Source organism: Erpetoichthys calabaricus, chromosome 16 (assembly GCF_900747795.2).
Source record: "Erpetoichthys calabaricus chromosome 16, fErpCal1.3, whole genome shotgun sequence".
NCBI classification, from domain to species: Eukaryota; Metazoa; Chordata; class Cladistia; order Polypteriformes; family Polypteridae; genus Erpetoichthys; species Erpetoichthys calabaricus.
Window position 1 is genome coordinate 37022812 of NC_041409.2, and position 21061 is coordinate 37043872.

The 21061-nt window shown below is 40.6% G+C and overlaps 1 protein-coding gene across 2 annotated transcripts in view; it reads right to left on the minus strand.

Annotated features, from left to right (window-relative positions):
- The window catches only part of acp7 (acid phosphatase 7, tartrate resistant (putative)), a 125823-nt gene that overhangs the window by 58262 nt on the left and 46500 nt on the right, over positions 1-21061 (minus strand). For both annotated transcript variants that reach the window (XR_007933681.1, XM_028822214.2), the window contains exons 5-6: positions 16287-16312; positions 11002-11099 (exon numbers count right to left, since the gene is read on the minus strand). Coding sequence is in view for 1 of the 2 variants with exons in the window: in XM_028822214.2 (XP_028678047.1) it covers positions 11002-11099; positions 16287-16312 (124 nt within the window). In the remaining variant the exon portion in view is untranslated. The remainder of the gene's footprint in view (positions 1-11001; positions 11100-16286; positions 16313-21061) is intronic.

A 21061-nucleotide genomic window follows, 5' to 3' on the forward strand; every position in this document is an offset into this window, starting at 1 on the left:
GGGATTATATGTCCCGGCTGGCCTTGGAACGTCTCAAGGTCCTCCCAGAGGAGCTGGAGGAGGTGGCCGGGGAGAGGTAGGTCTGGGCTTCCCTGCTTAGGCCCCCGCAACCCGACCTCGGATAAGTGGTGGATAATGGATGGATGGATGGATGGATGGATGGATGGATGGATGGATGGATATTAGATTTTTTTAGGTTACTGTGCATTGTTTTGGTTATGGACACCAGCATTTTCAGATTCTAGTCACCGGGACCTACAGTATCTCCAGGTTGCCAGAAGGCACATCGCTTTATGTGATACTTTATATTCTAGCATTTTTCCGAGATTAGGATAAATACTAAAAAAAAAATCTTTTATGCCTGTCTTTTTCAGCATTCTGGTTCTGAACTTCTAGCTTTTATTCACACTTCCTGATTAGTGTTTTGGTTTTGATGATGGACCTAAAGGCTTTTTTTTCGTTACGACTTTTTTCTAGTTTCATTTCGCGTTTCATCTCCTGGTCTATTTTAAAATTCTCATTGCTCGGTTCTCTAGCAGTACACAGGCTTAGAGCAGAAGGAATACAGCAGCTAGCAGAGATGAAGAGGGATGATGGATATGGCATAGACTGAGGAAGGCAAGGAACCTAACCGTGATTTTTTCAAAATCGTCAAAGACGCTGACAAAGATGATCTAACATCTAATGAAATTGTAATGGGGTAAATAGTCTTCTGTTGTTAGTAAGTTTGTTGGTTTTGTTAAGCAAATGTGAACATCATGAGTATTAGCAACTCAGTGGCAAGTGCTTGAGACTTTGAACTCAAGCTAAAGTGACCAAGTTACGTCAAATCAGGCTTGAGCTGGCATTCTAAGTATAAGTAGAGAGAGCATTCACTCAGCATATGTAACTTGTGGAGAAAAAACAACAGAGGACAAGAGAACTGTGGTATTTCACACCAGCCAAGCAAAAGCTGTATGTGGGGTGACAACAAAATCAACAATTTGTAATGTCAACACTCTGCGATTTTTCAGGTAAGGAGGACAGATGTTTCAAAATAAGGTAGCCATTTAAGGTAAGGAAGACAGAGCATTCGAGGTGTCAGGGCTTCACGAGAGGGACGATGTGTTAATGTTGATTAGCACATGCAAGTGAGAATTTCACTGGACTCTGTACTCGTGACAGTAATAACCCAGTAAACCAATAAGAAGAGTGTATTAAAATACAGAACTTCATTTTACCTAATAGTATGCACAGATTAGCTTACCTGATGCAATATTGGTGGTGTTTGGTACTGTATCTCTGTAGATCAATATTGTTACATTATATTTACCAATCCAACTATTGAGGCCAATATACAGTATATAATTATTTAAAATATACGTTGTGGTGGGCGGCCGGGTCCCATGCCTGCCTGGGATGTCCCTTCTACATATGTTCCAGGAGAGCAACCATGGGCGTCTCACTACCTCCCCCGGGACATTTGGTGGCAGGCTCCCTGGGTGACGATGGTGCCTCAGTTTCCAGCAGGGTTTCATGGGAGATGGAGTTCTCCACAACCCAGTGGGGTTCTGGGATGGCCGCCAGGGGGTGCTGCATGGATCCCGGAGCCCACCTGGACATCTCTACAGCCATGCCTGGAAGTGCAATTAGCCACAGGTGATCAAGCACCTGGAGCACTTCCGGGTGGGCTATAAAAAGGGTCAGCATCCACCACGAGGACGAGGTTGCCTGGGAGGAGTGGTGGTGCCAAGGTGGAGAGTTGTGTGTCTTATTTAACTGCTTTTGGAACTGTGTATTACCTGTGGGTCACGGGGAAGATGTGTGGTCACAGGGGAAGAAAAGTAAAAATTCTGTGTGCTTCTACACGTGCCTCTGGGTCAGTATGTGCCAGGTCGGGCGCTATATAGTGCCTTTCCCACAATGTATGTAAACATTTTTATTGATTGCATTCTCAGCCTTTTATTTCAACTCATAAAAGAACTTGCTCAAAGTGGTTTTAGGTATTTTTTACCTTTTATTTTATATTTGATTGTTATTTACTGATAAGCACTCAAGTGGGTAACACTGAAGTAGCAGCTTTTTTCAGAGTAATTTGTGCCGGTGTCTGCTCTGCTCATCATTAATTGTTTGTATTCAGGTGCAACTAAGAAAACAAACCCCTTAGAAAAAGTGAATTAAAAAAAATAACAAAACAAAGTAAACATTCAAAGATACAGAATATATACAAATATGTCTTAAATCCCAGTAAGTGTATATCTCATGCTACTGCACTTTTTCGTAAATGCAAAATAAATAACGGGTCAGCTAATTAAAGAATGAAATCAATTAAAGATAACAAAGACAGACTGATTGAGTAACTGGTTGGAATAAAAACCTGCAGCTACAGAGGGCTCTGAGGGCTGAACATTGAGAATCAGTGCTCTAAATCACCCCCAACTTACAGGGTCTGAAATCACTCACAGTTTAACGCTGGTGTTAAACATTTTCCATTCCACTCAAGGCAGCTTAGCCACCATATCACACCTTTGTCATCAGGAATGTGTGGTTTTTAGTGAGTTTCATCACATTACTGATCATCCTCCCACTCCCTACTAAACCTGTCATCTCAGCCAGTGCCTCTTATTTGGGCTTCCCCTTATTTATTCACAGCTAACCTACAATGTGGGCCTATCATCCAAGGTGTATTTATTCATTCACTTGTTTTTTGAAACCTGTTTTTAAGTAATGGGTTATAATAATAATAATAATACATTTTATTTATTTGTAGGCGCCTTTGCAAACACTCAAGGACACCGAACAATAGATAAAACACAGATTATAAACAAAACTAAAATACAAAAATTTAAATCAGACAGGACAATTGTAATCAAAGAGAAAAAGCAGTCTTAAACAAATGAGTTTTAAGTTTATATTTGAAAAGTGAAAATGATTCAATATTTCTAAGCTCAGATGGTAGTGAGTTCCAAAGCTGGGGTGCAGAGCAACTGAATGCTCTACTCCCCATAGTAGTAAAATGGACAAAGGGGACAGTCAAGTGGATGGAGGAAGAGGATCTAAGGGTACAGGAGGGAATAATAATAATAATAATTTTTTGCATTTATATAGCGCTTTTCTCACTACTCAAAGCACTTAGCAATTGCAGGTTAAGGGCCTTGCTTAAGGGCCCAACAGAGCAGAGTCCCTTTTGGAATTTACGGGATTTGAACCGGCAACCTTCCGATTGCCAGTGCAGATCCCTAGCCTCAGAGCCACCACTCGGAGGAGGTGAGACAGATATGGAGGGGCAAGGTTGTGGATAGCCTTAAAAGTTAACAGAAGAATTTTGAATTGAATGCGGAACTTAACTGGAAGCCAGTGAAGCTGCTGCAAAACGGGAGTGATATGGTAAACAGAGGGGATTCTAGTAATGATACGGGCAGCTGAATTCTGGACCGGTTGAAGCTACTAAAGAGATTTGCGAGAAAGACCAAAGAAAAGAGAACTGCAATAATCCAGACGAGAAGTGACAAGGCTATGAACAAGGATAGCAGTGGTGTGGGGAGTGAGGGAGGGGCAAATACGATTAATGTTACGCAAGTGGAAATATGCAGACCGGGAGATGTTATTAATGTGGGACAGAAAGGATAAAGTACTGTCAAGGATGACATTCATAGGCAGCTTTTTCATAAGTAACACACCTGATGAAGACTATACAGCTGAAATGGCGCATCTCCAAATAACAAACCAGGCATGTGAAGCAGAGGGAGAACCAAAAAAGAAATACAGTATTGTGTCAGAAATTGACCACAGCACCCTGAGACTGCAGAATTCATAGCCATATACTGTAGAGTAGTGCCACTTGCCAAAGTAAGGAATACATACACTACTCTGAATAGCCTTCCCATCCTCCCTTCCTCCTTCTTAAGTAGAACTGCATGCCGCGGCTTGTTGCTCTGTTCTCCGCAGGCCCACCGTGTGGTCTGAGTGAAACCAGAGCAGACTGCTGTGGAGAACGGAACACCAGGACGCAACCCATATTTGGGTTATGTAATGTCAGGGTAATTACCATGACTTCTATTAGACTAGGGGGGTGCAGGGGACTGGGGGAGGAGGGGGGTTGCGCATGGGAGGTGGTAGCCAAACATAACAGACTACCACTTCTATCTCAAGTTGCAAATTCCTCTACACACAAACTGAAAACAGAATGTGTTTGTGTGATTTTCAGATGGCATTTCAGTTAGAAGGGGAACGTGTGGCTCAGAAATACATATTTGACGCATATTTTCCAGAAATGAAGGACTGCTTTGAACCTAGTGGCAATAACATTAGAAGTATGAAATAAATAAATGTAAACTGTGAGGCATAGAGTAGTGGAGCCCCCAGACCAATACTGAAGCCCCCAGCTTTGGACACTGTCTCAATTACATGGTGTGACAAATGGATTCAGTGACCACCTCCTGGTTATCATAATTCTGTGTATCCAATCACATTTTTGTCTCTGCATCCTCCTTGAACCACTACTGTTGTACAGCTCCATGGACTTGAGTTCTGCTCTGGTCAGTATGGGAATATTTTACTCATGTCTTTGGAGACTTTAATTTTAGAATTAGAATGAGAAGTGCGATGCTATTTTTATCTCCAACCACACCCCTTTGATCATGGAGCTTAAATCATTATGCCGCACATATTCATCTTGCAGCTGGCATCTTAACCCACTTTTATTAGCAGACAAAAAGTGTACAGAATTTATATCCAAGCCAATCGATTTTTTTAGAGACAAATACATCCTTAGAGGTCTCTGCAGGAACACTCTGGGAAACTCTGAAAGCTTTCTGAAGAGAACAGATTATCTCATATTTTTCCCACAAAAATAAATTGGAAACCAAGAAGGCATTAGAGCTAATCAGTAAAATTACTAGAATAGATCAAGAACATGCCAGGTGTCCAAATGAGGCACTTGATAAGAAAAGACAGGCTTTGCATTCAGAACTCAACCTCTTGACAACAAAAGAAACAGAACAACTCATTTTTAAATAACATCATTACTATGAACATGGAGAGAAGGCTAATAAGATCTTAGTGTAACAAATCCACAAGTTTGCAATGCAATAGCAGTAATCATCAACACAGACTGAGATAGAATCATTAGCCATAAAAAATATAATGCACACATTTAGAGACTACTATAAGTCATTATATTCTACTCAGTTTAAAGAAGACAAAATACAGTCTAATGTGTTTTTGGATGCATTACAGGTACCACAACAGTGCAGAGGAAATGGATAAACCTCTGGCACTCTCAGAATTTCTAGACACTATAAACTCACTTCAGAGTGGGAAAGCAGCAGGCCCTGATGGCTACCCTGCTGAATTTTATTGAAACAACTCAATTAAGTTTGCTCACCTTTTATTAGCCAAATTAACAGAAGCTAAAGACAATAAAATTCTACCTCAAACTTTTCACCAAGCATTAATTACCCTCTTTCCTAAGAAAAATAAGGACTTATTACATACAGACCAATCTCACTTCAGAATAATGATGTTAAGATTCTCTCCAAAGTCCTAGCTAGAAGGATTGAGAAAGTGCTCCCTTTGGTAATATCACAAGACCAAACTGGATTTATTAAAGGCAGACACTTAGCTTCTAATCTTCAACGCCTGTTTAATGTAATATATTCACTCACAAAGTCTAAAACCCTGGAAATATTATTATCGTTGGATGCAGAAAAAGCATTTGATGTGGTTGAATGGGACTACCTTTTCACTGCATTGAAGAAATTTTGGTTTTGCCCGAACATATGTGCATGGATCAAACTACTGTATACCAGTCCAGAAGCTTCAGTTTGTATTAACAGCATTATTTCAGACTACTTCAAACTAGAACATGGTACTAGACAAGGATGCCCCCGTCACCTCTGCTATTTGCAGTCTCCATTGAGCCACTGGCAGTTCACTGTTGAAATGCTTATGAGATATAAGGGGATTATCAGAGAAGGACTTGAACAGAAAAATTCTCAATATGCAGATGATATGGTACTGTATATATCAGATCCACAATAAACTTTGCCTGCAGCCCTAATCACATTAGCAGAATTTCAAAAGATTTCTGGACTCAAAATTAATTTGAATAAAAGTGTGATCTTTCCAGTGAATTCTCAAGCACACAATATTAGAGTGGACACCTTCCCTTTTATCATTGCAGATCAGTTTAAATACCAAGGGTTACACATCACAAACAAAATTTTGCTGTCTGCATGGAAAAGCTTAAGCAAGACTTGCATAGATTATCTACCCTTCATCTCACTTTAGCAGGAAAAATTAACATTGTTAAGATGAATATCCTTCCTAAGCTTTTTTATTCTATTCACAAAGCATTCCCATATACATTAAGAAATCATTTTAAGAAGTTAGATTCAATAATAACCTGGTGACTCTACAAAGACCTAAGGCAGTCGGTGGCATTGCTCTACCTAGCATTCAGTGTTATTACTGGGTGGCAAATATACAAGTTATAAAAACCTGGACATTAACACAAATAGATGAACATACACAGGCTTGGTCATCAATAGAAATAAAATCCTGCAGGATTTCTTATATTCCTTGCTTTGTACCCCAGTAAATACAAGTTATCGCCAATATACTAACAATCCAGTTGTGCTTCATTCACTCAGAAAATAGAACCAATGTAGGATGTACTTCAAGATAGAGAAGCTTTTATCTGTTACATCTCTGCACGATAACCACCTTTTTCCATCTTCTCAAACTTACACAGTCTTTAATGTTTGAAAAACGTACGGGATTAAATCAGTTAGATATTTATACATAGATAGTCTTATGGACTCAGACAGCATTTCTGTAATATATAAAAACATTTTAACATTTCAGACAAGGAGTGAAAGGCAGCCACGCACAGAATTCACTCGAGCTCCATATGCACAAAGCATACAATTATTCAACTTAAAATCTTTTATCAAGCACATCTATCTTATTTAATATTGTCCAAAATGTTTCCAGGCCAAGTTCCAACTTGCGAATGTTGCAATCGAGCTCCAGCCTCATTGGGCCATATTTTTTGGGCGTGCACCAAATGAACATCTTTCTGGACAAAAATCTTTAAATGCCTTTCAGACAGCTTTGGTGTCACAATCTCTTCTAATCCATTAACAGCTGTGTTTGGTGTACTTCAGATGGGCTTACTAGCATGTAGACTTATCTTGCTCAACTGGAAGAATCCTAACCCACCTCTGTTAAGTCAGTGGGTAACTGAATTATATATTATCTGAAATTAATAAAAATCTAATTCTCACTTAGAGGATCTGTGCAAATTTTTTTTTAAAACCTGGAAGATGTTCTAATCAATAACATTTTAGAATAAGCATTTAAACTGAGGAAATTGATTTTCTCCCCTTTTTTTTTCTTCCTACTCTTAAAGTTTTACTCTGTCTGTTGGCCTAGCTCTCTTTCCCATGGGTGGGGATTGATATGAACTTAGTTTTGTCAAGTTTGACTTGCTTGTATGGAATGTTACTTGCTTTTAATAAATTCCATACAATAATTTTAGAATTCTGAATTTCCACTTAGAAAGAGAACTCAACTACTTAAAAGTTGTCACATTTGATTATTATGAAACTTTGAAATAGAATGGATTTAATTTGGTCTTTCTAACTACAGAAGAAGACAGTAATATTAAAGTGTAAACAAATCTCTGCAAAGTGGTCTAAATTAATTACAAATATAAGACACAAAATAATTGATCACCTAAGTATTCACCCCTTCGAGTCAGTTCTTAGTAGATCAGCCATGACAGCCTTGAGTGAGTGTGTACAGGTCTGTCTGTTACTCTCAGGTTTACACACATGCCACACATGCTCTCTTCCATTTTTCTTCATTCTTCTTTGCTAAACTGATCAAGTTCTGTCAGGTGTCATGAAGAACGTGAGTGAACAGTCTTTGTCAAGTTCAGCCACAAGTTCTCAGTTGGGTTGAGATCTGGACTCTGACTCTGCCCTTTCAGGACATTAACATTTTTGTTTTTAAGTCATTACTGAGTAACTTTGGTTTAATGATTGTGGTTGTTGTCTTGCTGGAAAACAAATATCGAAAAGTGCAGGTTTCTTGCAGACTCTATAAGGTTTTCCTCCAGGATTTCACTGGGTTTTGCTGTATTTATTTTACCTTCACAAGCTTTCCAGGGCCTTCTGCAGAGAAGCATCCCTAAAGCCTGATGCTGCCACCACCCTGCTTCACAGTGAGGATACAGCTACTGGAGAAGTAACTAATTACTTGTAATTAATTTAGATGACATTGAAGAGATCTGTATTTTAGTTTGACATTAACGAATCTTCTTCTGTTGACCATCATCAAAGAAGACAAATGAAATTCAATGGGATTTAATGATGAATAGCAATAAAATGTGAAAACTTCCAAGTTTATAAATAGTTTTATAGACAGTGCATCTTTATTGAAGAACTGCTTCTGGGGTCTCTGGTTACTGAAAAACTCCAGTTTTTGTTAGTGACTATTTTGTTTTCTGACTCCTTCCAGCATTTTTGTTTTTCTCTCATTTATCTTGTAATAGCCAAAGTACCCAGCATCGCCAGTATAAATAAGCAAGACAAAAGCTATCTTTTGGAAATGCAACATGGGTAAACACAACCAATGAGACAAAATCTGTAATCCTGAGAAGCAAATTGTTATCCAAACTGATTGAAAAGAAAAAGCTGGATGTACTCGTGGTCTCAGATGAGACTCTGCTTTGGCCGCTACAAAACTTTGTCCGAGCCGATGACTACACCCTCACCTCAGCCCCCAGAGCACTTCAACTGCCTGGTGGGTCGGTGCTGTTATAGCCCCTCTTCCAAATACAACATATAGCCTAAACTTTAAGTTGGATCGACAGCAAGGCAAATGCAAATTTTGTGAAAATCATTTTTGTGTGTGATTAGCGAACAAACAAATAGACATCTAAATTGACTTATGATTTTATATATATAGATTAGTGAAACATGGGGACCTTTTGTCCTCAAAGAAACGGGAATTGAAAGGGCTGACGTTCACCAATATAAGGATATTCTTGATCGTGAATTCTGAATGCACAGGCGCCATGTCATGCAGAAGCAGCGACAGAGGATCATATGGACACAAAAGATAAGGAGCTGCTGACACTGTGTATGTGTTGTGTGGTCCTCAAATTAAAGTGAATTGGAAAACATAGTCAGTGGTGTTGTAATGTGGAAGCCAAAAATGAAAGAAATGTTTCATGAACAAAAGAAGAGAGCATTGAAAATGAAAGGCAAACCAGTGCAGGAATGTGATAAAATATTCAACCAAAAAGCTTGAAGTACTGTGCCTTATAATCTATTATCACAGGGTTTATTCTTCATCAATTTGCCTTCTGTTTATAAAGGCTTGGGCATTAGGGCTGTTGAATGGAATATACAGATATATAGAACTTTATTTGTACCCAGGGGAAATATGGATTTTTAGAGAAGCTTAATAAATAAATATAGACAAGACATACTATGGTCTGAACACACACCTGAATGACTTAAAAGGAATTAAAATTTTAAAAACAAAGAAAACTTCTGACTTGACAGTCCAAGTTCCAGTGAGGCACTATACAGTCATATTGCGATTGGTATGAAGGAGCCACCTTTAGTGTTTCTTTACACACTTTTGCTGAATGTTCTCAGTGTTGGTGTGTCAGAGAGGATGTGCAGCATTGTTCATAATGGCACTCAGTTTTGTCTTCATTCTCCCCTTTGCCATGACCTCCAGATGGTCCAGAGTGTGTCCCATAACTAAGCCTGCCCTTTAAATTAGTTTGCTGATTCAGTGGGGGTCTCTTGAAGTGATGATACCAGGACAGCACTCCACTCCACACTGGCCATCACAGATTTATAGAAGATCTGAAGGATGTCACTTCCCACATTAAAGGAGCAGAGTTTCCTAAGGAATAAGAGTCTGCTCTGCCCTTTTTAGTTCCTCTGGGTTATGAGACCAGTCTAGCCTGTCACTCTAATAATATCATCCTAAATAAACAAGGAGATATTTATGGATTTTTAGACCACTGAAGTATTTGTTTAAGTGTTTTGTCTGAATTGATATGTACACTGTTGAACTTGCCAGACGTCTGTGTGTGGTTTTTGCTTTTCTTCACCCTCAACTCATTTGATTCTGTCCGATATCCACCATGTCCTGGGAAATTTTCAATAGAGACTGCTGTGGATACATAACATAATAAACTGTTTTATGCCAGCTGTGCCATACGTGTGTGTTTGTGGCCGTGCATTTCCTGTCAGGCAATGCTCACTGCCACATCTTCAGTGGCCATGAGAAGGAGCTGAAGCCCAATTTGGGGGCTACCATGTGCAGGACATTCAATTCATGGGCCATGTTGTGGGTGTCATGGTATAAGCTGTCGACTGAGACCAAGATCAAGCTTCAAAGGCGGGTTTTTCCATGACAGGCCGACAACCCTTAGCATTTTATATACAGTAGATTTGAATCCATTTTCATATTTTGTTTGAAATGTAATGTGCCTTGCATCGATAACCAATGTGAAAGATACTATATAAAAGAATTCACTAATTTACATGTTAAATTCCAAAAGACTGTGTGCAAACAGAAATTTGTTTCCAGCTTTCCAAGAGCCAATCAGACAGCCGAGTAGAGTCAAGGTTCAGGGAGGCTTGATACAAGGTCATAACCCAACATTTTTACCCTAAATCCAATCAAGGGTCACAATAGATCAAAAGCACTGGCTAAAGGGCTGGAAAGAACCACACACAAAGGGGGCAGGACCCAATTGCGCACACTCACACTGGGGCCATTCGGAAACCGCCTGATAACCTAAACAGCATGTTCATGGGGATCTGAGGGGAAAAAAGAGAACATTGGGAGGTAAAATGCACACACACCCAGAAAGTGGACATCTATAATGCTTAATCTGTGACATATACCAGACCAGTGCTCTTTTACATGCTGTGAGAATTAACTCATAAAGGATCTCTCAAGAAATTTGTGTTTCTGGATACTCACTAGGCTTGCTCGTGATTTCCTGGGCACGTCATGTAAGGAACGTAAGCAGCTATAGACTGAATCTGCCGCATGAATTCATCTCCAATTCTCGCATTGTCCTGAATGATGAAGAAAAAAAAAAGATACAAAGATTGAACATTGAACAGTCTTAAAGAGCTCACATGAAAAAGAACAACAGTAGCAAATGTTCAGTAAATGCTTATGTACAGTTTGCAGTCACACTGGTGAGCACAGTCTGTCACCTCTGGGGTCTGGTGTAAAAATGGCACAAGGGAAGGAGATGGAGGTTGACACAGTGGCTCCCACCCTAGCCAGGTAGACCTTGAACAAATGAAGGATGTATAACGTCATCAAAACACTGCATGCAACCTGAAAGGGCACAGCACCAGGAACAAGTTGTCACTTAGACCAGCTCAGGCACTATCCATGCTCATGTCTGTAATTCCTATGTTCCTATCTTGCTATAAATGCGAACAACCAACTTCATTAATGGGGTGCCCCAACCGTTCTTCCAGCTTCTTTATTTTTGGCCGTACGGCATCTTTACAATATGATCGGTTTTCATTGGCAGTGCACAGTCTGTTTGCATTCCATGACTCATACAGGAGTTCAGTATAATTAAGTAAAATGCAGGCTGGATTCCTTGGAGATCTCATGTGGAAAAAATGTGGTGTACTTTGAATTGGTCGCCATCTGTTACATAGGCTTTCCTAAGTTCACTCATTTGTTTGATATTTTACATCAATTCTGTCATAAAGATCATCAGAACATGTGCAAATCAGAAACAATGGGTGACAATGGAGGTACGTGCACTGTTAAAAGCCTGTAATGATGCCTTTAGATCAGATGACAAGGTAGCCCATAGGACATCCAGGGAAAACCTGTCTTGGGGCATCACAGCAGCCAAGTAAGAGCATGGCAAAAAATGCATAACCACATAGTCACAACCATCATACCCATGCCGAAGACGTCCTCTGTCTCTTGCCTTAATTCCTATCACCCTATAGCACTCCCACCTGTCATCATGAAGAGACTAGTGATGGGCCACCTGAAAGCCAGACTTCCCACATCCTATGACTCCCTCCAGTTTGCCTATCGCTTGAACAGTTCCACTGACAATGCCATATTATCCACTCTTCTTCTGGCTCTGTCTTGTCTGGACAAAAGAGACACATTGTAGACTTTAAGGTCAGCATTCAGCACCATCATCCCTTAGAAGATCATAGGGAAGTCTAGGGGGCTTTGCCCCCTGCTTGCTTTGCTCGCCAACCCCCCAGCCTGCGTCTCTGCCACTCACATATGTGGATTTCACTTTTACCAAACAACAAAGCTTTTAATTCTCACCGATATGCCACTTCATTGGAAAGAAACACTACTTTTCCCTAATGGCAACACGAATTAGATGATCTACAAGTCTCCGACTTAAAGTTTAAAGCCGAACAATATCTACATACTTCTGTCATATCACCTACAGTATGTCCATATATTCGATCTCTTTTTGCTGTTCTGTTATTTCACTGAGTAAAAATTTACGTTTGTTAGTGCTAATGTGATCTTTACTATCAGTTTTTTGAGACTTTTGAATTTTAGTACTTTAATAATCTCTAACCTGCTCTGCATGTGTATCGTGCCAACATTTTTGAACCTCTTTTCAACTTTCTACTTTGTCTACTACTATTTGTTTTTTATTTCTGACCCCGCTTGGAGCTGAGAGGGCAGGAACTGTGTCGACAATTGAAGTGATTGGACCGTGGGCGTGGTTGTAAATGTTTGAGAGAGATAATTTCAGGTCCAGCAAGAGATAATTTCTCATCTCGTGGGACTTGAAATTATCTCAGAGAAAGTCTTGTCCCAAGATTTCCTTTTATAATAGAGAGATGAGTCTGCTAGGCTGTAACACTTTCTGATACAACGGGATTCAGTATTTTCTGACACAGAAACCCCTGACAGTCCCAATCAAAAACATCATCTTCTGTATGTATTGTCATGCACGCGTGCATAGGGAGCCGCTTAAAGACCCGACGAGCAACGTACTATATCGTGCCAGGGGACAAGGGCGGGGAACTAACCTCTCTTTCTTTATTTCCACAGAAAAAACGTGACAACGCCGCCTTGAATGCACACGGATTCCCTAACCAAGTGCTATCACTTCCGCATTCCTTCCTTCCATTTGGGCCACTTCTGGTAACGTCATGACTCCCATCCATCACCACGGTTCCTCCCCAGCATTCCATCTGCCTATTTCCGGTTCCACCCCATAAATTGTCCCCCATGCGCCTTTCATGCTGTCTGTTGTACTGGATAAGTGAAGATTGACCATAATTTTGCAGAGTATATGGGGCCGGAAACCCCAAACCTTTATACTTGTTTGTGCTTCTTTTTACAGTATGTATATGTATACTCAGGCCACTTCTGCTCAGTCTGCTGATTCAAAATTGTATGGCTGTGTACAGCTCTAACACTATCATTAGGTTTGTGGATGACACAACGATGGCACAGCAATGGAGATGAATCAGCTTACAGAATACAGATATGATGACTGGCAGACTGTTGACTTCAGGAAAGCCCATCCTGTCCACATGCCAATGCACACTGAGAGCTCTACAGTGGACTTGGTCAAGAGCACCACATTCCTTGGTGTGCACCTGCTAGCTAACTTTACTTGGTTAACTAACACCACCTCCACAGCCAAGAAGGTGCAGCAGTGTCTACACTTCCTTCGACAGCTGAGGAAAGCATATCTCACCATATTTTACAAGGGCACCCTCGACACCGTTCTGACTAGCTGCATCACCGTCTGGTTTGGGAACTGCAATGTCTCTGACCGCAGGGTCCAACAGCGGGGACTGCACACTACAGAAAAGATTGTTGGGACCACTCTGCTCTCCAGTAAAGACATCCTTGTAAAGCGTTGCATCTGCAAAGCCTACAGCATTGTCATGGACCACTCCCACCCCACTCAGGGTCTCTTTGTCCCATTTCCGTCTGGCAGAAGGTACTGTAGCATCCAAACCAGCTCTGTCAGGTTCTGCAGCAGCTTCTACCTCTTGGTTGTCTGGACTCTGAACTCTGTGCTGCCCCCGCTCCCTACCCTCAGATCTGCACCTAGCTGATTATTTATATGTAGTGCATTTGTTGCACTTGATACTACTATTGTTTTTTATTATTAATTATTGCCATTATTAAATTATTATGATCTTTTACTTGCCATTTATTTACTTATTTAGTTAGTTCTCTACCTGTTTTGCACTTGTCCTCTGTTTCTGTATATGTTGCACCGTGGTGGTCCTGTTGAATGTTATTTTGTACCACTGTATGCTGCAATACAGCATATGGATGGTATGACAATAAAGCCACTTGAATTGAAACATTAGTACAGGAGGCCCTGTCCTGTGTGTGTGTTCGACACACGCATGTCTCACAGTGGTGTGTATTACTGTGGCAGTAATCATGGGGAGGACAAGCCCTCAGATGCCTGAGACACATCATCAGCGTGGTCCCAATTAGCAGCAGTGTTTCTGTAGCTTAGCAGGGTCTTACAGAGCTGTGCAGAGGAAAAAGGATTTCAAATGGCATGGATGTGTGCACAGTACTCCATACCGGCAAACAAATGGCCTGCACAGTACAGATGGGCATTTCAAATACTGAAGCGTTGGCTTAGCCTGCTGAATACTCAGATGCTTGATTACTAAGCATTTCCTTTATCCAGCTCATGTTATGTTTCCTTCGTTTCCACCTCCCTGAGCACTTAAAAGGTATAAAGAACTTAGCATTAATGAATGTATTACTGTCCAGTTATATTATTTAGATGATCCATCTACTTATAAACTAATACAGTATATGTCTGTATGTACAGAATTATGTCTTTGTAATTTTCATAAATATATGTACAACTCTATGATAGTCAGTGTGATTTTCTATGCTGTGGGGTGCTGGGCTGGTAACATCACTTCAAGAGAGGCCCACCAAATCAACAAGCTACTTATAAGGGCAACCTCAGTTACGGGGCACACTCTGGACCCCCTGCAGGTCGTAGTGGATGAGAAAAAGAAGACAAAACGGAGTGTCATTATGAACAATGTTACACATCCTCTCTCTAACACACTAAGGCTGAGGACTTTCAGGCAATAAATTCTTAAACAGAAGTGCGTCAAGAAACACTCCTAGGGCTCCTTCCTATACTTTGGCATACATTTTTCTAATGTTTTGATTTTTAAAATAAGAAACCCATGATACCACTCAGTCATTCATTCATTCTTTTCATTCATTGTCAAACCCATCTGATCTTGTTTGGAAATAAGTGCGTAGGATCTTACGGTTGATCTTTAGCTTACATCAACTGTTCTAAATAAATCAAGATACAATATTACAATCTATATATAATTCTGAAGTGTTCTCTATGACAGAATTTTGCAAAAATTTGAAGGTTTATCCTTTGTTATGGGCGGCACAGTGGCGCAGTGGGTAGCGCTGCTGCCTCGCAGTAAGGAGACCTGGGTTCGCTTCCCGGGTCCTCCCTGCGTGGAGTTTGCATGTTCTCCCCGTGTCTGCGTGGGTTTCCTCTGGGTGCTCCGGCTTCCTCCCACAGTCCAAAGACATGCAGGTTAGGTGCAGTGGTGATTCTAAATTGTCCGTAGTGTGTGCTTGGTGTGTGGGTGTGTGTGTATGCCCTGCGGTGGGCTGGCGCCCTGCCCAGGGTTTGTTTCCTGCCTTGTGCCCTTTGTTGGCTGGGATTGGCTCCAGCAGACCCCTGTGACCCTGTAGTTAGGACATAGCGGGCTGGATAATGGATGGATGGATGGATCCTTTGTCATCCCCTTCTAATGGTGTCACCCAGTGCCTCCAACTCGAAGGTGCCCACATGGTATCTGCACGCTGCATTGTTTAACAACAGAATGAGCAACTCTCTGCTAAGGAGTTCTGTTCGTCAAGTTCCTCAGGGGCCTGCGTGGGTCTTAATTGGCCTTGATTACCGTACTGGGTGACACTAAACCCTAGTGATGCCACTGCACCTACTGCGGGATGTTCTTTCACTGCCTGCTGCCTGTGTTGTCACCTGTCATGCAAGTAAATATGTCATTGTATGGTCTACCCATGACAGCAAGTGTAGGCTTGAGGTTGTCATACTCTGATTTACCAAATCCCTCTGGGTTAGGGTTGATTTATGAAGACTTCAGTTTCCCACTTTTGGTTCTGATTACCAAGCTCATTGTTGCACAAATGTGAAGGACCAGGAAACAGCTTACTATCTACTAAGAATGTGAACTTCGGAATGTCAAACATACCTCTTCCATGTCGTAGGCAAAGTCACCTGTAAAACAGAGAACACTTCATCAGTTTTGGTTTTGAAGTCCTGTAAATTTTAAAACAAAATGTGATTTATCAGCAGAATTTAACTCACAGTTGTCAAGGTTTAAAAAAATAACATTTTATTTTGTACTTTTTCTGTACAGATTCATTATAGAGAACAGGTGTTTTAATAAACATCAACACTGTGAACAGTTTAATCCAGTGAACAGAAGTTTTTGCAGAATTCAGACAGACAGAACATTCAAGAATTGATAATGGAAAGTAATTTTTATATTTTTATTTAAAATTTTCTTTATAAAATGCATCAAACAAATACAGAATAATGGACAGAAAGGTAGACACTCATTCAAATGTTCGTGCTTATAAACTAATGTTATTGTATTGGCTTTGCTAGACCAGTAGATCTCATTAAATCTGGTGCTTCAAGAAGTTTGAAACCGGGAATGACACCCAGAGAGAACACTTGAGAATTATATATACTATAGATGGTAATATTGTATTTTACTCTTTAGTCTACATTGTTTTTAAACATTTCATGTAAGCTACATATTAACTGTAAGATCCTACGCACTTATTTCAGAACAGGATTAAGTAGGTTTTACACTGAATGAAAAGAATGAATGAATAACTGAGTGGTATTGTGTGTTTCTTATTTTAAAAATTAAGACATTAGAAAAATTGTGATGAGAACATGCCATTCAATTCAATAAGCCCGTCCACCTTATTCACTTCCAAAATAACATCAAGGTCTGAAGGACCCTGAAGTCCTGAACTCCACCACACTACTTGGTCATCTCTACCACTTGTTCAAAGTCTGCCCCTAATAAGTTTCCAACAGTGCCTACATGTTCTTGTTGCAGCATTTATTATAAAGTCCCAACTGGAATCCACTGTACTAATTCCTTTCATAATTTTAAACACTTCAATCAGATATCCTCCTAATGTCTCTTTGTTTAAACTGAAGGTACAACTCCTTCAGTCTCTCCTCATAACTCAGACCTCTCAGTCCAGGATCAGCCTTCTCTGGACTTCCTCTAGTGCAGCTGTGTCTTTTTTGTAATTTGGAGACCATAAGCATACACATCACTTCAGGTGAGGCCTCACTAGTGTGACCTCCTTAGACTTGTACTCCACACATTGGGGGCTCTATATAACCTAACAGTCTGTTAGCCTTCTTCATAGCTTCTGATAGTGGCCCCTGTGACTCTCAGGTCCTTCTCATAAGGTCTGCTTTCAAGTTTCAGACCCCCCCATTGTGTATTCAAATCTAACATTTATGTACTTCCTACATGTGATACTTTACATTTACTGACATTAAATCTCAACTGCCACAAATCTGGCCAAGCCTATCTGCTGCCAGGCCCCTCTGTAATAATTTAGCTGATTCTACATCATCTGGCCTTTCACCTAGCTTGGTGTCCTCTGCAAATATCACCAGCTTATTGATTTTAGTCTTGTCCAGATCATTTATATAAATTACACTGACCCCTGAGGGACACCATTTTTAACATCAGAACATTTATAAGTTAAGCGACAGGAGTTGTTGTTTTTTATTTTCAATTAAAGTTCTTTTTTATGTCTTCCTTGTGTAATTTAAAGTAGATTTCACATGTCTATCATGTTTATTATGTTCTGTTTATAGTATTTCAGTATCATGCAGTCTATTTTCAGTGTAATGTCATGTGTTCCCCTAAGTTCATTGTTCTTGTAGGTGGTTCCTCAAGAGGCGGGACCGCCTGTCCACCTCCATGAGGAACTGCCCCCTGCCCCTATAAAGGCTGAGGAGACCCACAGGTCAAAAGCTGTTTGTTTCATCTTTTAAGCTTAATGTGGTGACCTTTCTTGTGTTTTCTCATCATTAAAATAATCTGGTTCCAGATAAATTAAATAAAAAGCTCATGTACTGTCGTGTGTGCATCATTGAGTATTAGATTAGCAAGAATCAAGTACTTCATGAATAAAATGTTAATTCATATTTATAATTACACCTCAAGAATTAGGAAAGACTAGTTAGAAGACTATGAAAAACGCCTGTAAAAATATGTTAACATCTGCACCAAGTGCCAGTGGACTGTGTGCCTGGCATCTACAGCTAAGGCTGCTGAGTTTGGCCATATGATTGTATCCACCAATGGCATAAATGTGATTAACCCCTTTGTCCCTGCAGTTTCTCAACAGTACAGTGAGTGGTAACATGGTTGCCATATTTACTAAATGTAGTGTTGTGGTACAGAGTGGTCCAAAGTATAAAAGTGTAAGTTGTCTCGATGCATGCTCAATAATCCAGGTAAGGAAATTCTAGAAAGGTGATTCAGTTCATCTGGACATACTGTAGTTCTTTTCCAGGGAGATACGTTACATCACTCATCCAAGTGACTTCCTTAGTCTCAGTTGACTGCAGGTTTCTCCAACCTTATAAACAGTACCTTTGCATAATGACCGAAACTAGCACCACTGACTAACAATGGGCCGTGTGATCAATGACATACAAACTGTCCATTTATCAATGGCCATGAGTACCATTCACAGAGAGTTTGGGAATGGCTACAATCACAGCATTGTAAGATGGAAAATGGATTTTCATGGGAAAAGTTTGTCTCTGCTTAGTGACAAAAACACTTATGTTTAAAACGAGATCCAAGTTGTGGTTACAGGAAAAAGGTGATAGATTGTCTGAAGCAGTTAGTGCATGACAATGCTATTGACCTCATACCACAGATTATACCCAGGGGAAGCTATACCAAGTCTGTATGGTTTACCAAAGATACATAAACAGGATGCACCGTTAAGACCCATTGTCTGCATGATCAATTCGGTTACATATAACATCTCAAAGTTCCTGGCCTCAACCCGTTGGTAGGCAGCTCAAAACACCATATTCAGAACACTTTGAATTTTGTGGAGAAGGTGAGAGATGTCATTATGGAGGCAGAGGAAACTATGGTCTTGTATGATGTTACATATCTATTCACTTGCGTTCCAGTTACAGAAGCAGTGGAGGTGGTCCATAAGAGATTACAGGATGACCCCACACTCAGTAAAAGGACCACTCTCAGCACCGACCAAGTGTGTCTGCTCTTGGAACTGTGTCTTCAATCCACATATTTCATATACAAAGGACAGTACTACAGACAGAAACATAGGTGTGCCATGGGTTCCCCAGTTTCACTTATTGTGGCCAATCTGTATATGGAAGAAGTGGAAAAGATGGTGAAATTTCCATCAACAATGGGGGACATTTGAAAGTTGATGTGTACCATAAACCAACGCATACAGATCAGTATTTAAGGTTTGACTCTCACCATCCATTAGAGCACAAAATAGGTGTCATCAGGACTCTACAACACAGAGCAAACACCATACCCACAGACACAGCAGCCAGGGAAGCCGAAGAACATATCAAAAAGGCCCTGAGAAAATGTGGTTATCCCAGCTGGACTTTTGTCAAAGTAGGGAAGACACCTAAAGAATGCTCTAAGCAATCCAGAAGAGAGGAAGGACAACCGCTGCCTAAGCGAAAACCTTCGGTGATCCCTTATGTGTCAGGAGTATCGGAACAGCTGAGATGCATTTTTTCAAAACACCAGGGACATCATGTATAAACTGTGCGTATGCACAAAAATGTTGTGTAAGAACGTTTCCACGTTCAAATCGCGATGTATAAAACCTAAACTTGGCGTAAAGCCATGCACATTTCCACGGTAGCTCATACCCTGCCGTACGCAAGTTTTCTGCTCGGTTTTGCAGACTGGTGGCACCCAGCGTCAAAGTAGTGCTACTGTACCTGTGTGGTTATCTTTTCTTTTTTTAGATCCACATCCCTGACGTGGCTTTATAAATGCACTGAAATTAACCGCTGTCACACACGTGCGCATGGGAGGCAGCTAAAGGGCTTGAGTAAGAGCAGTTCTGAGACAAACTGGGATGTGGCAGAGTGCACTGACTCTTTTTATCCCTTGCCTGCAGACCATTCACGAGAGATCCCACCTGGTCCTTTTGACGCCATTTCCAGGACCGAGCCAATGGAAGGAGACCTTGCCGGCTCTGGCCCCTGTAATGTCACATCCGGGCTCGCACCAATGACAGAAGACCTTCATGACCCCGACCCCTTTGACCTCACTTACTGTCTTCCCCTTTAAAAGTCTCCACCTTTTCCCTGTTCCCTCAGTTCTGTGTTGGACTCAGTTTTGTGCACATCAGTGCTATTTCTATTGAAAGCAACTTTGCAGCCAGGAAACCAAATTATACGGGTGGCTGCCCCAAACCTTTTCACGACTCTTATGTCTGGTTTTTGTGACACAGCATATTGTTTATTAGTTTAATGTATCTGATTGTAATTAACCTGTAACAATATAATGGTCCACAGAATAGTCAAACTATTCCAAATACCATAACTGCTTTAGCGTTGTTACTCTCACTGCACCTCGGATCCCAAATCGGATCATCTTTTCCATATTACTCTCACTGCACCACTCGGAGTATTTATATCACTGTATCTGAGTGTGAATCACAGCTGTACAGCAGCTGATCAGAAAGAGAATTATCGGTACACAGCATCAAGCACACGCCATGCTGTCTATTTGAACTGCTCTCATAAAGCAAATGCTTCAGAGCCTTTCCTGTACTGACCACGCAGTTCAGAAACAGTTTCATCCGAAGAACTCTAAATGCACTCAATCAGTCCATCAAGTGCTCCTTGTAGAACTGTTTGTACTTATAAGTACAATTACCTCACTGTAAACTTGCGATA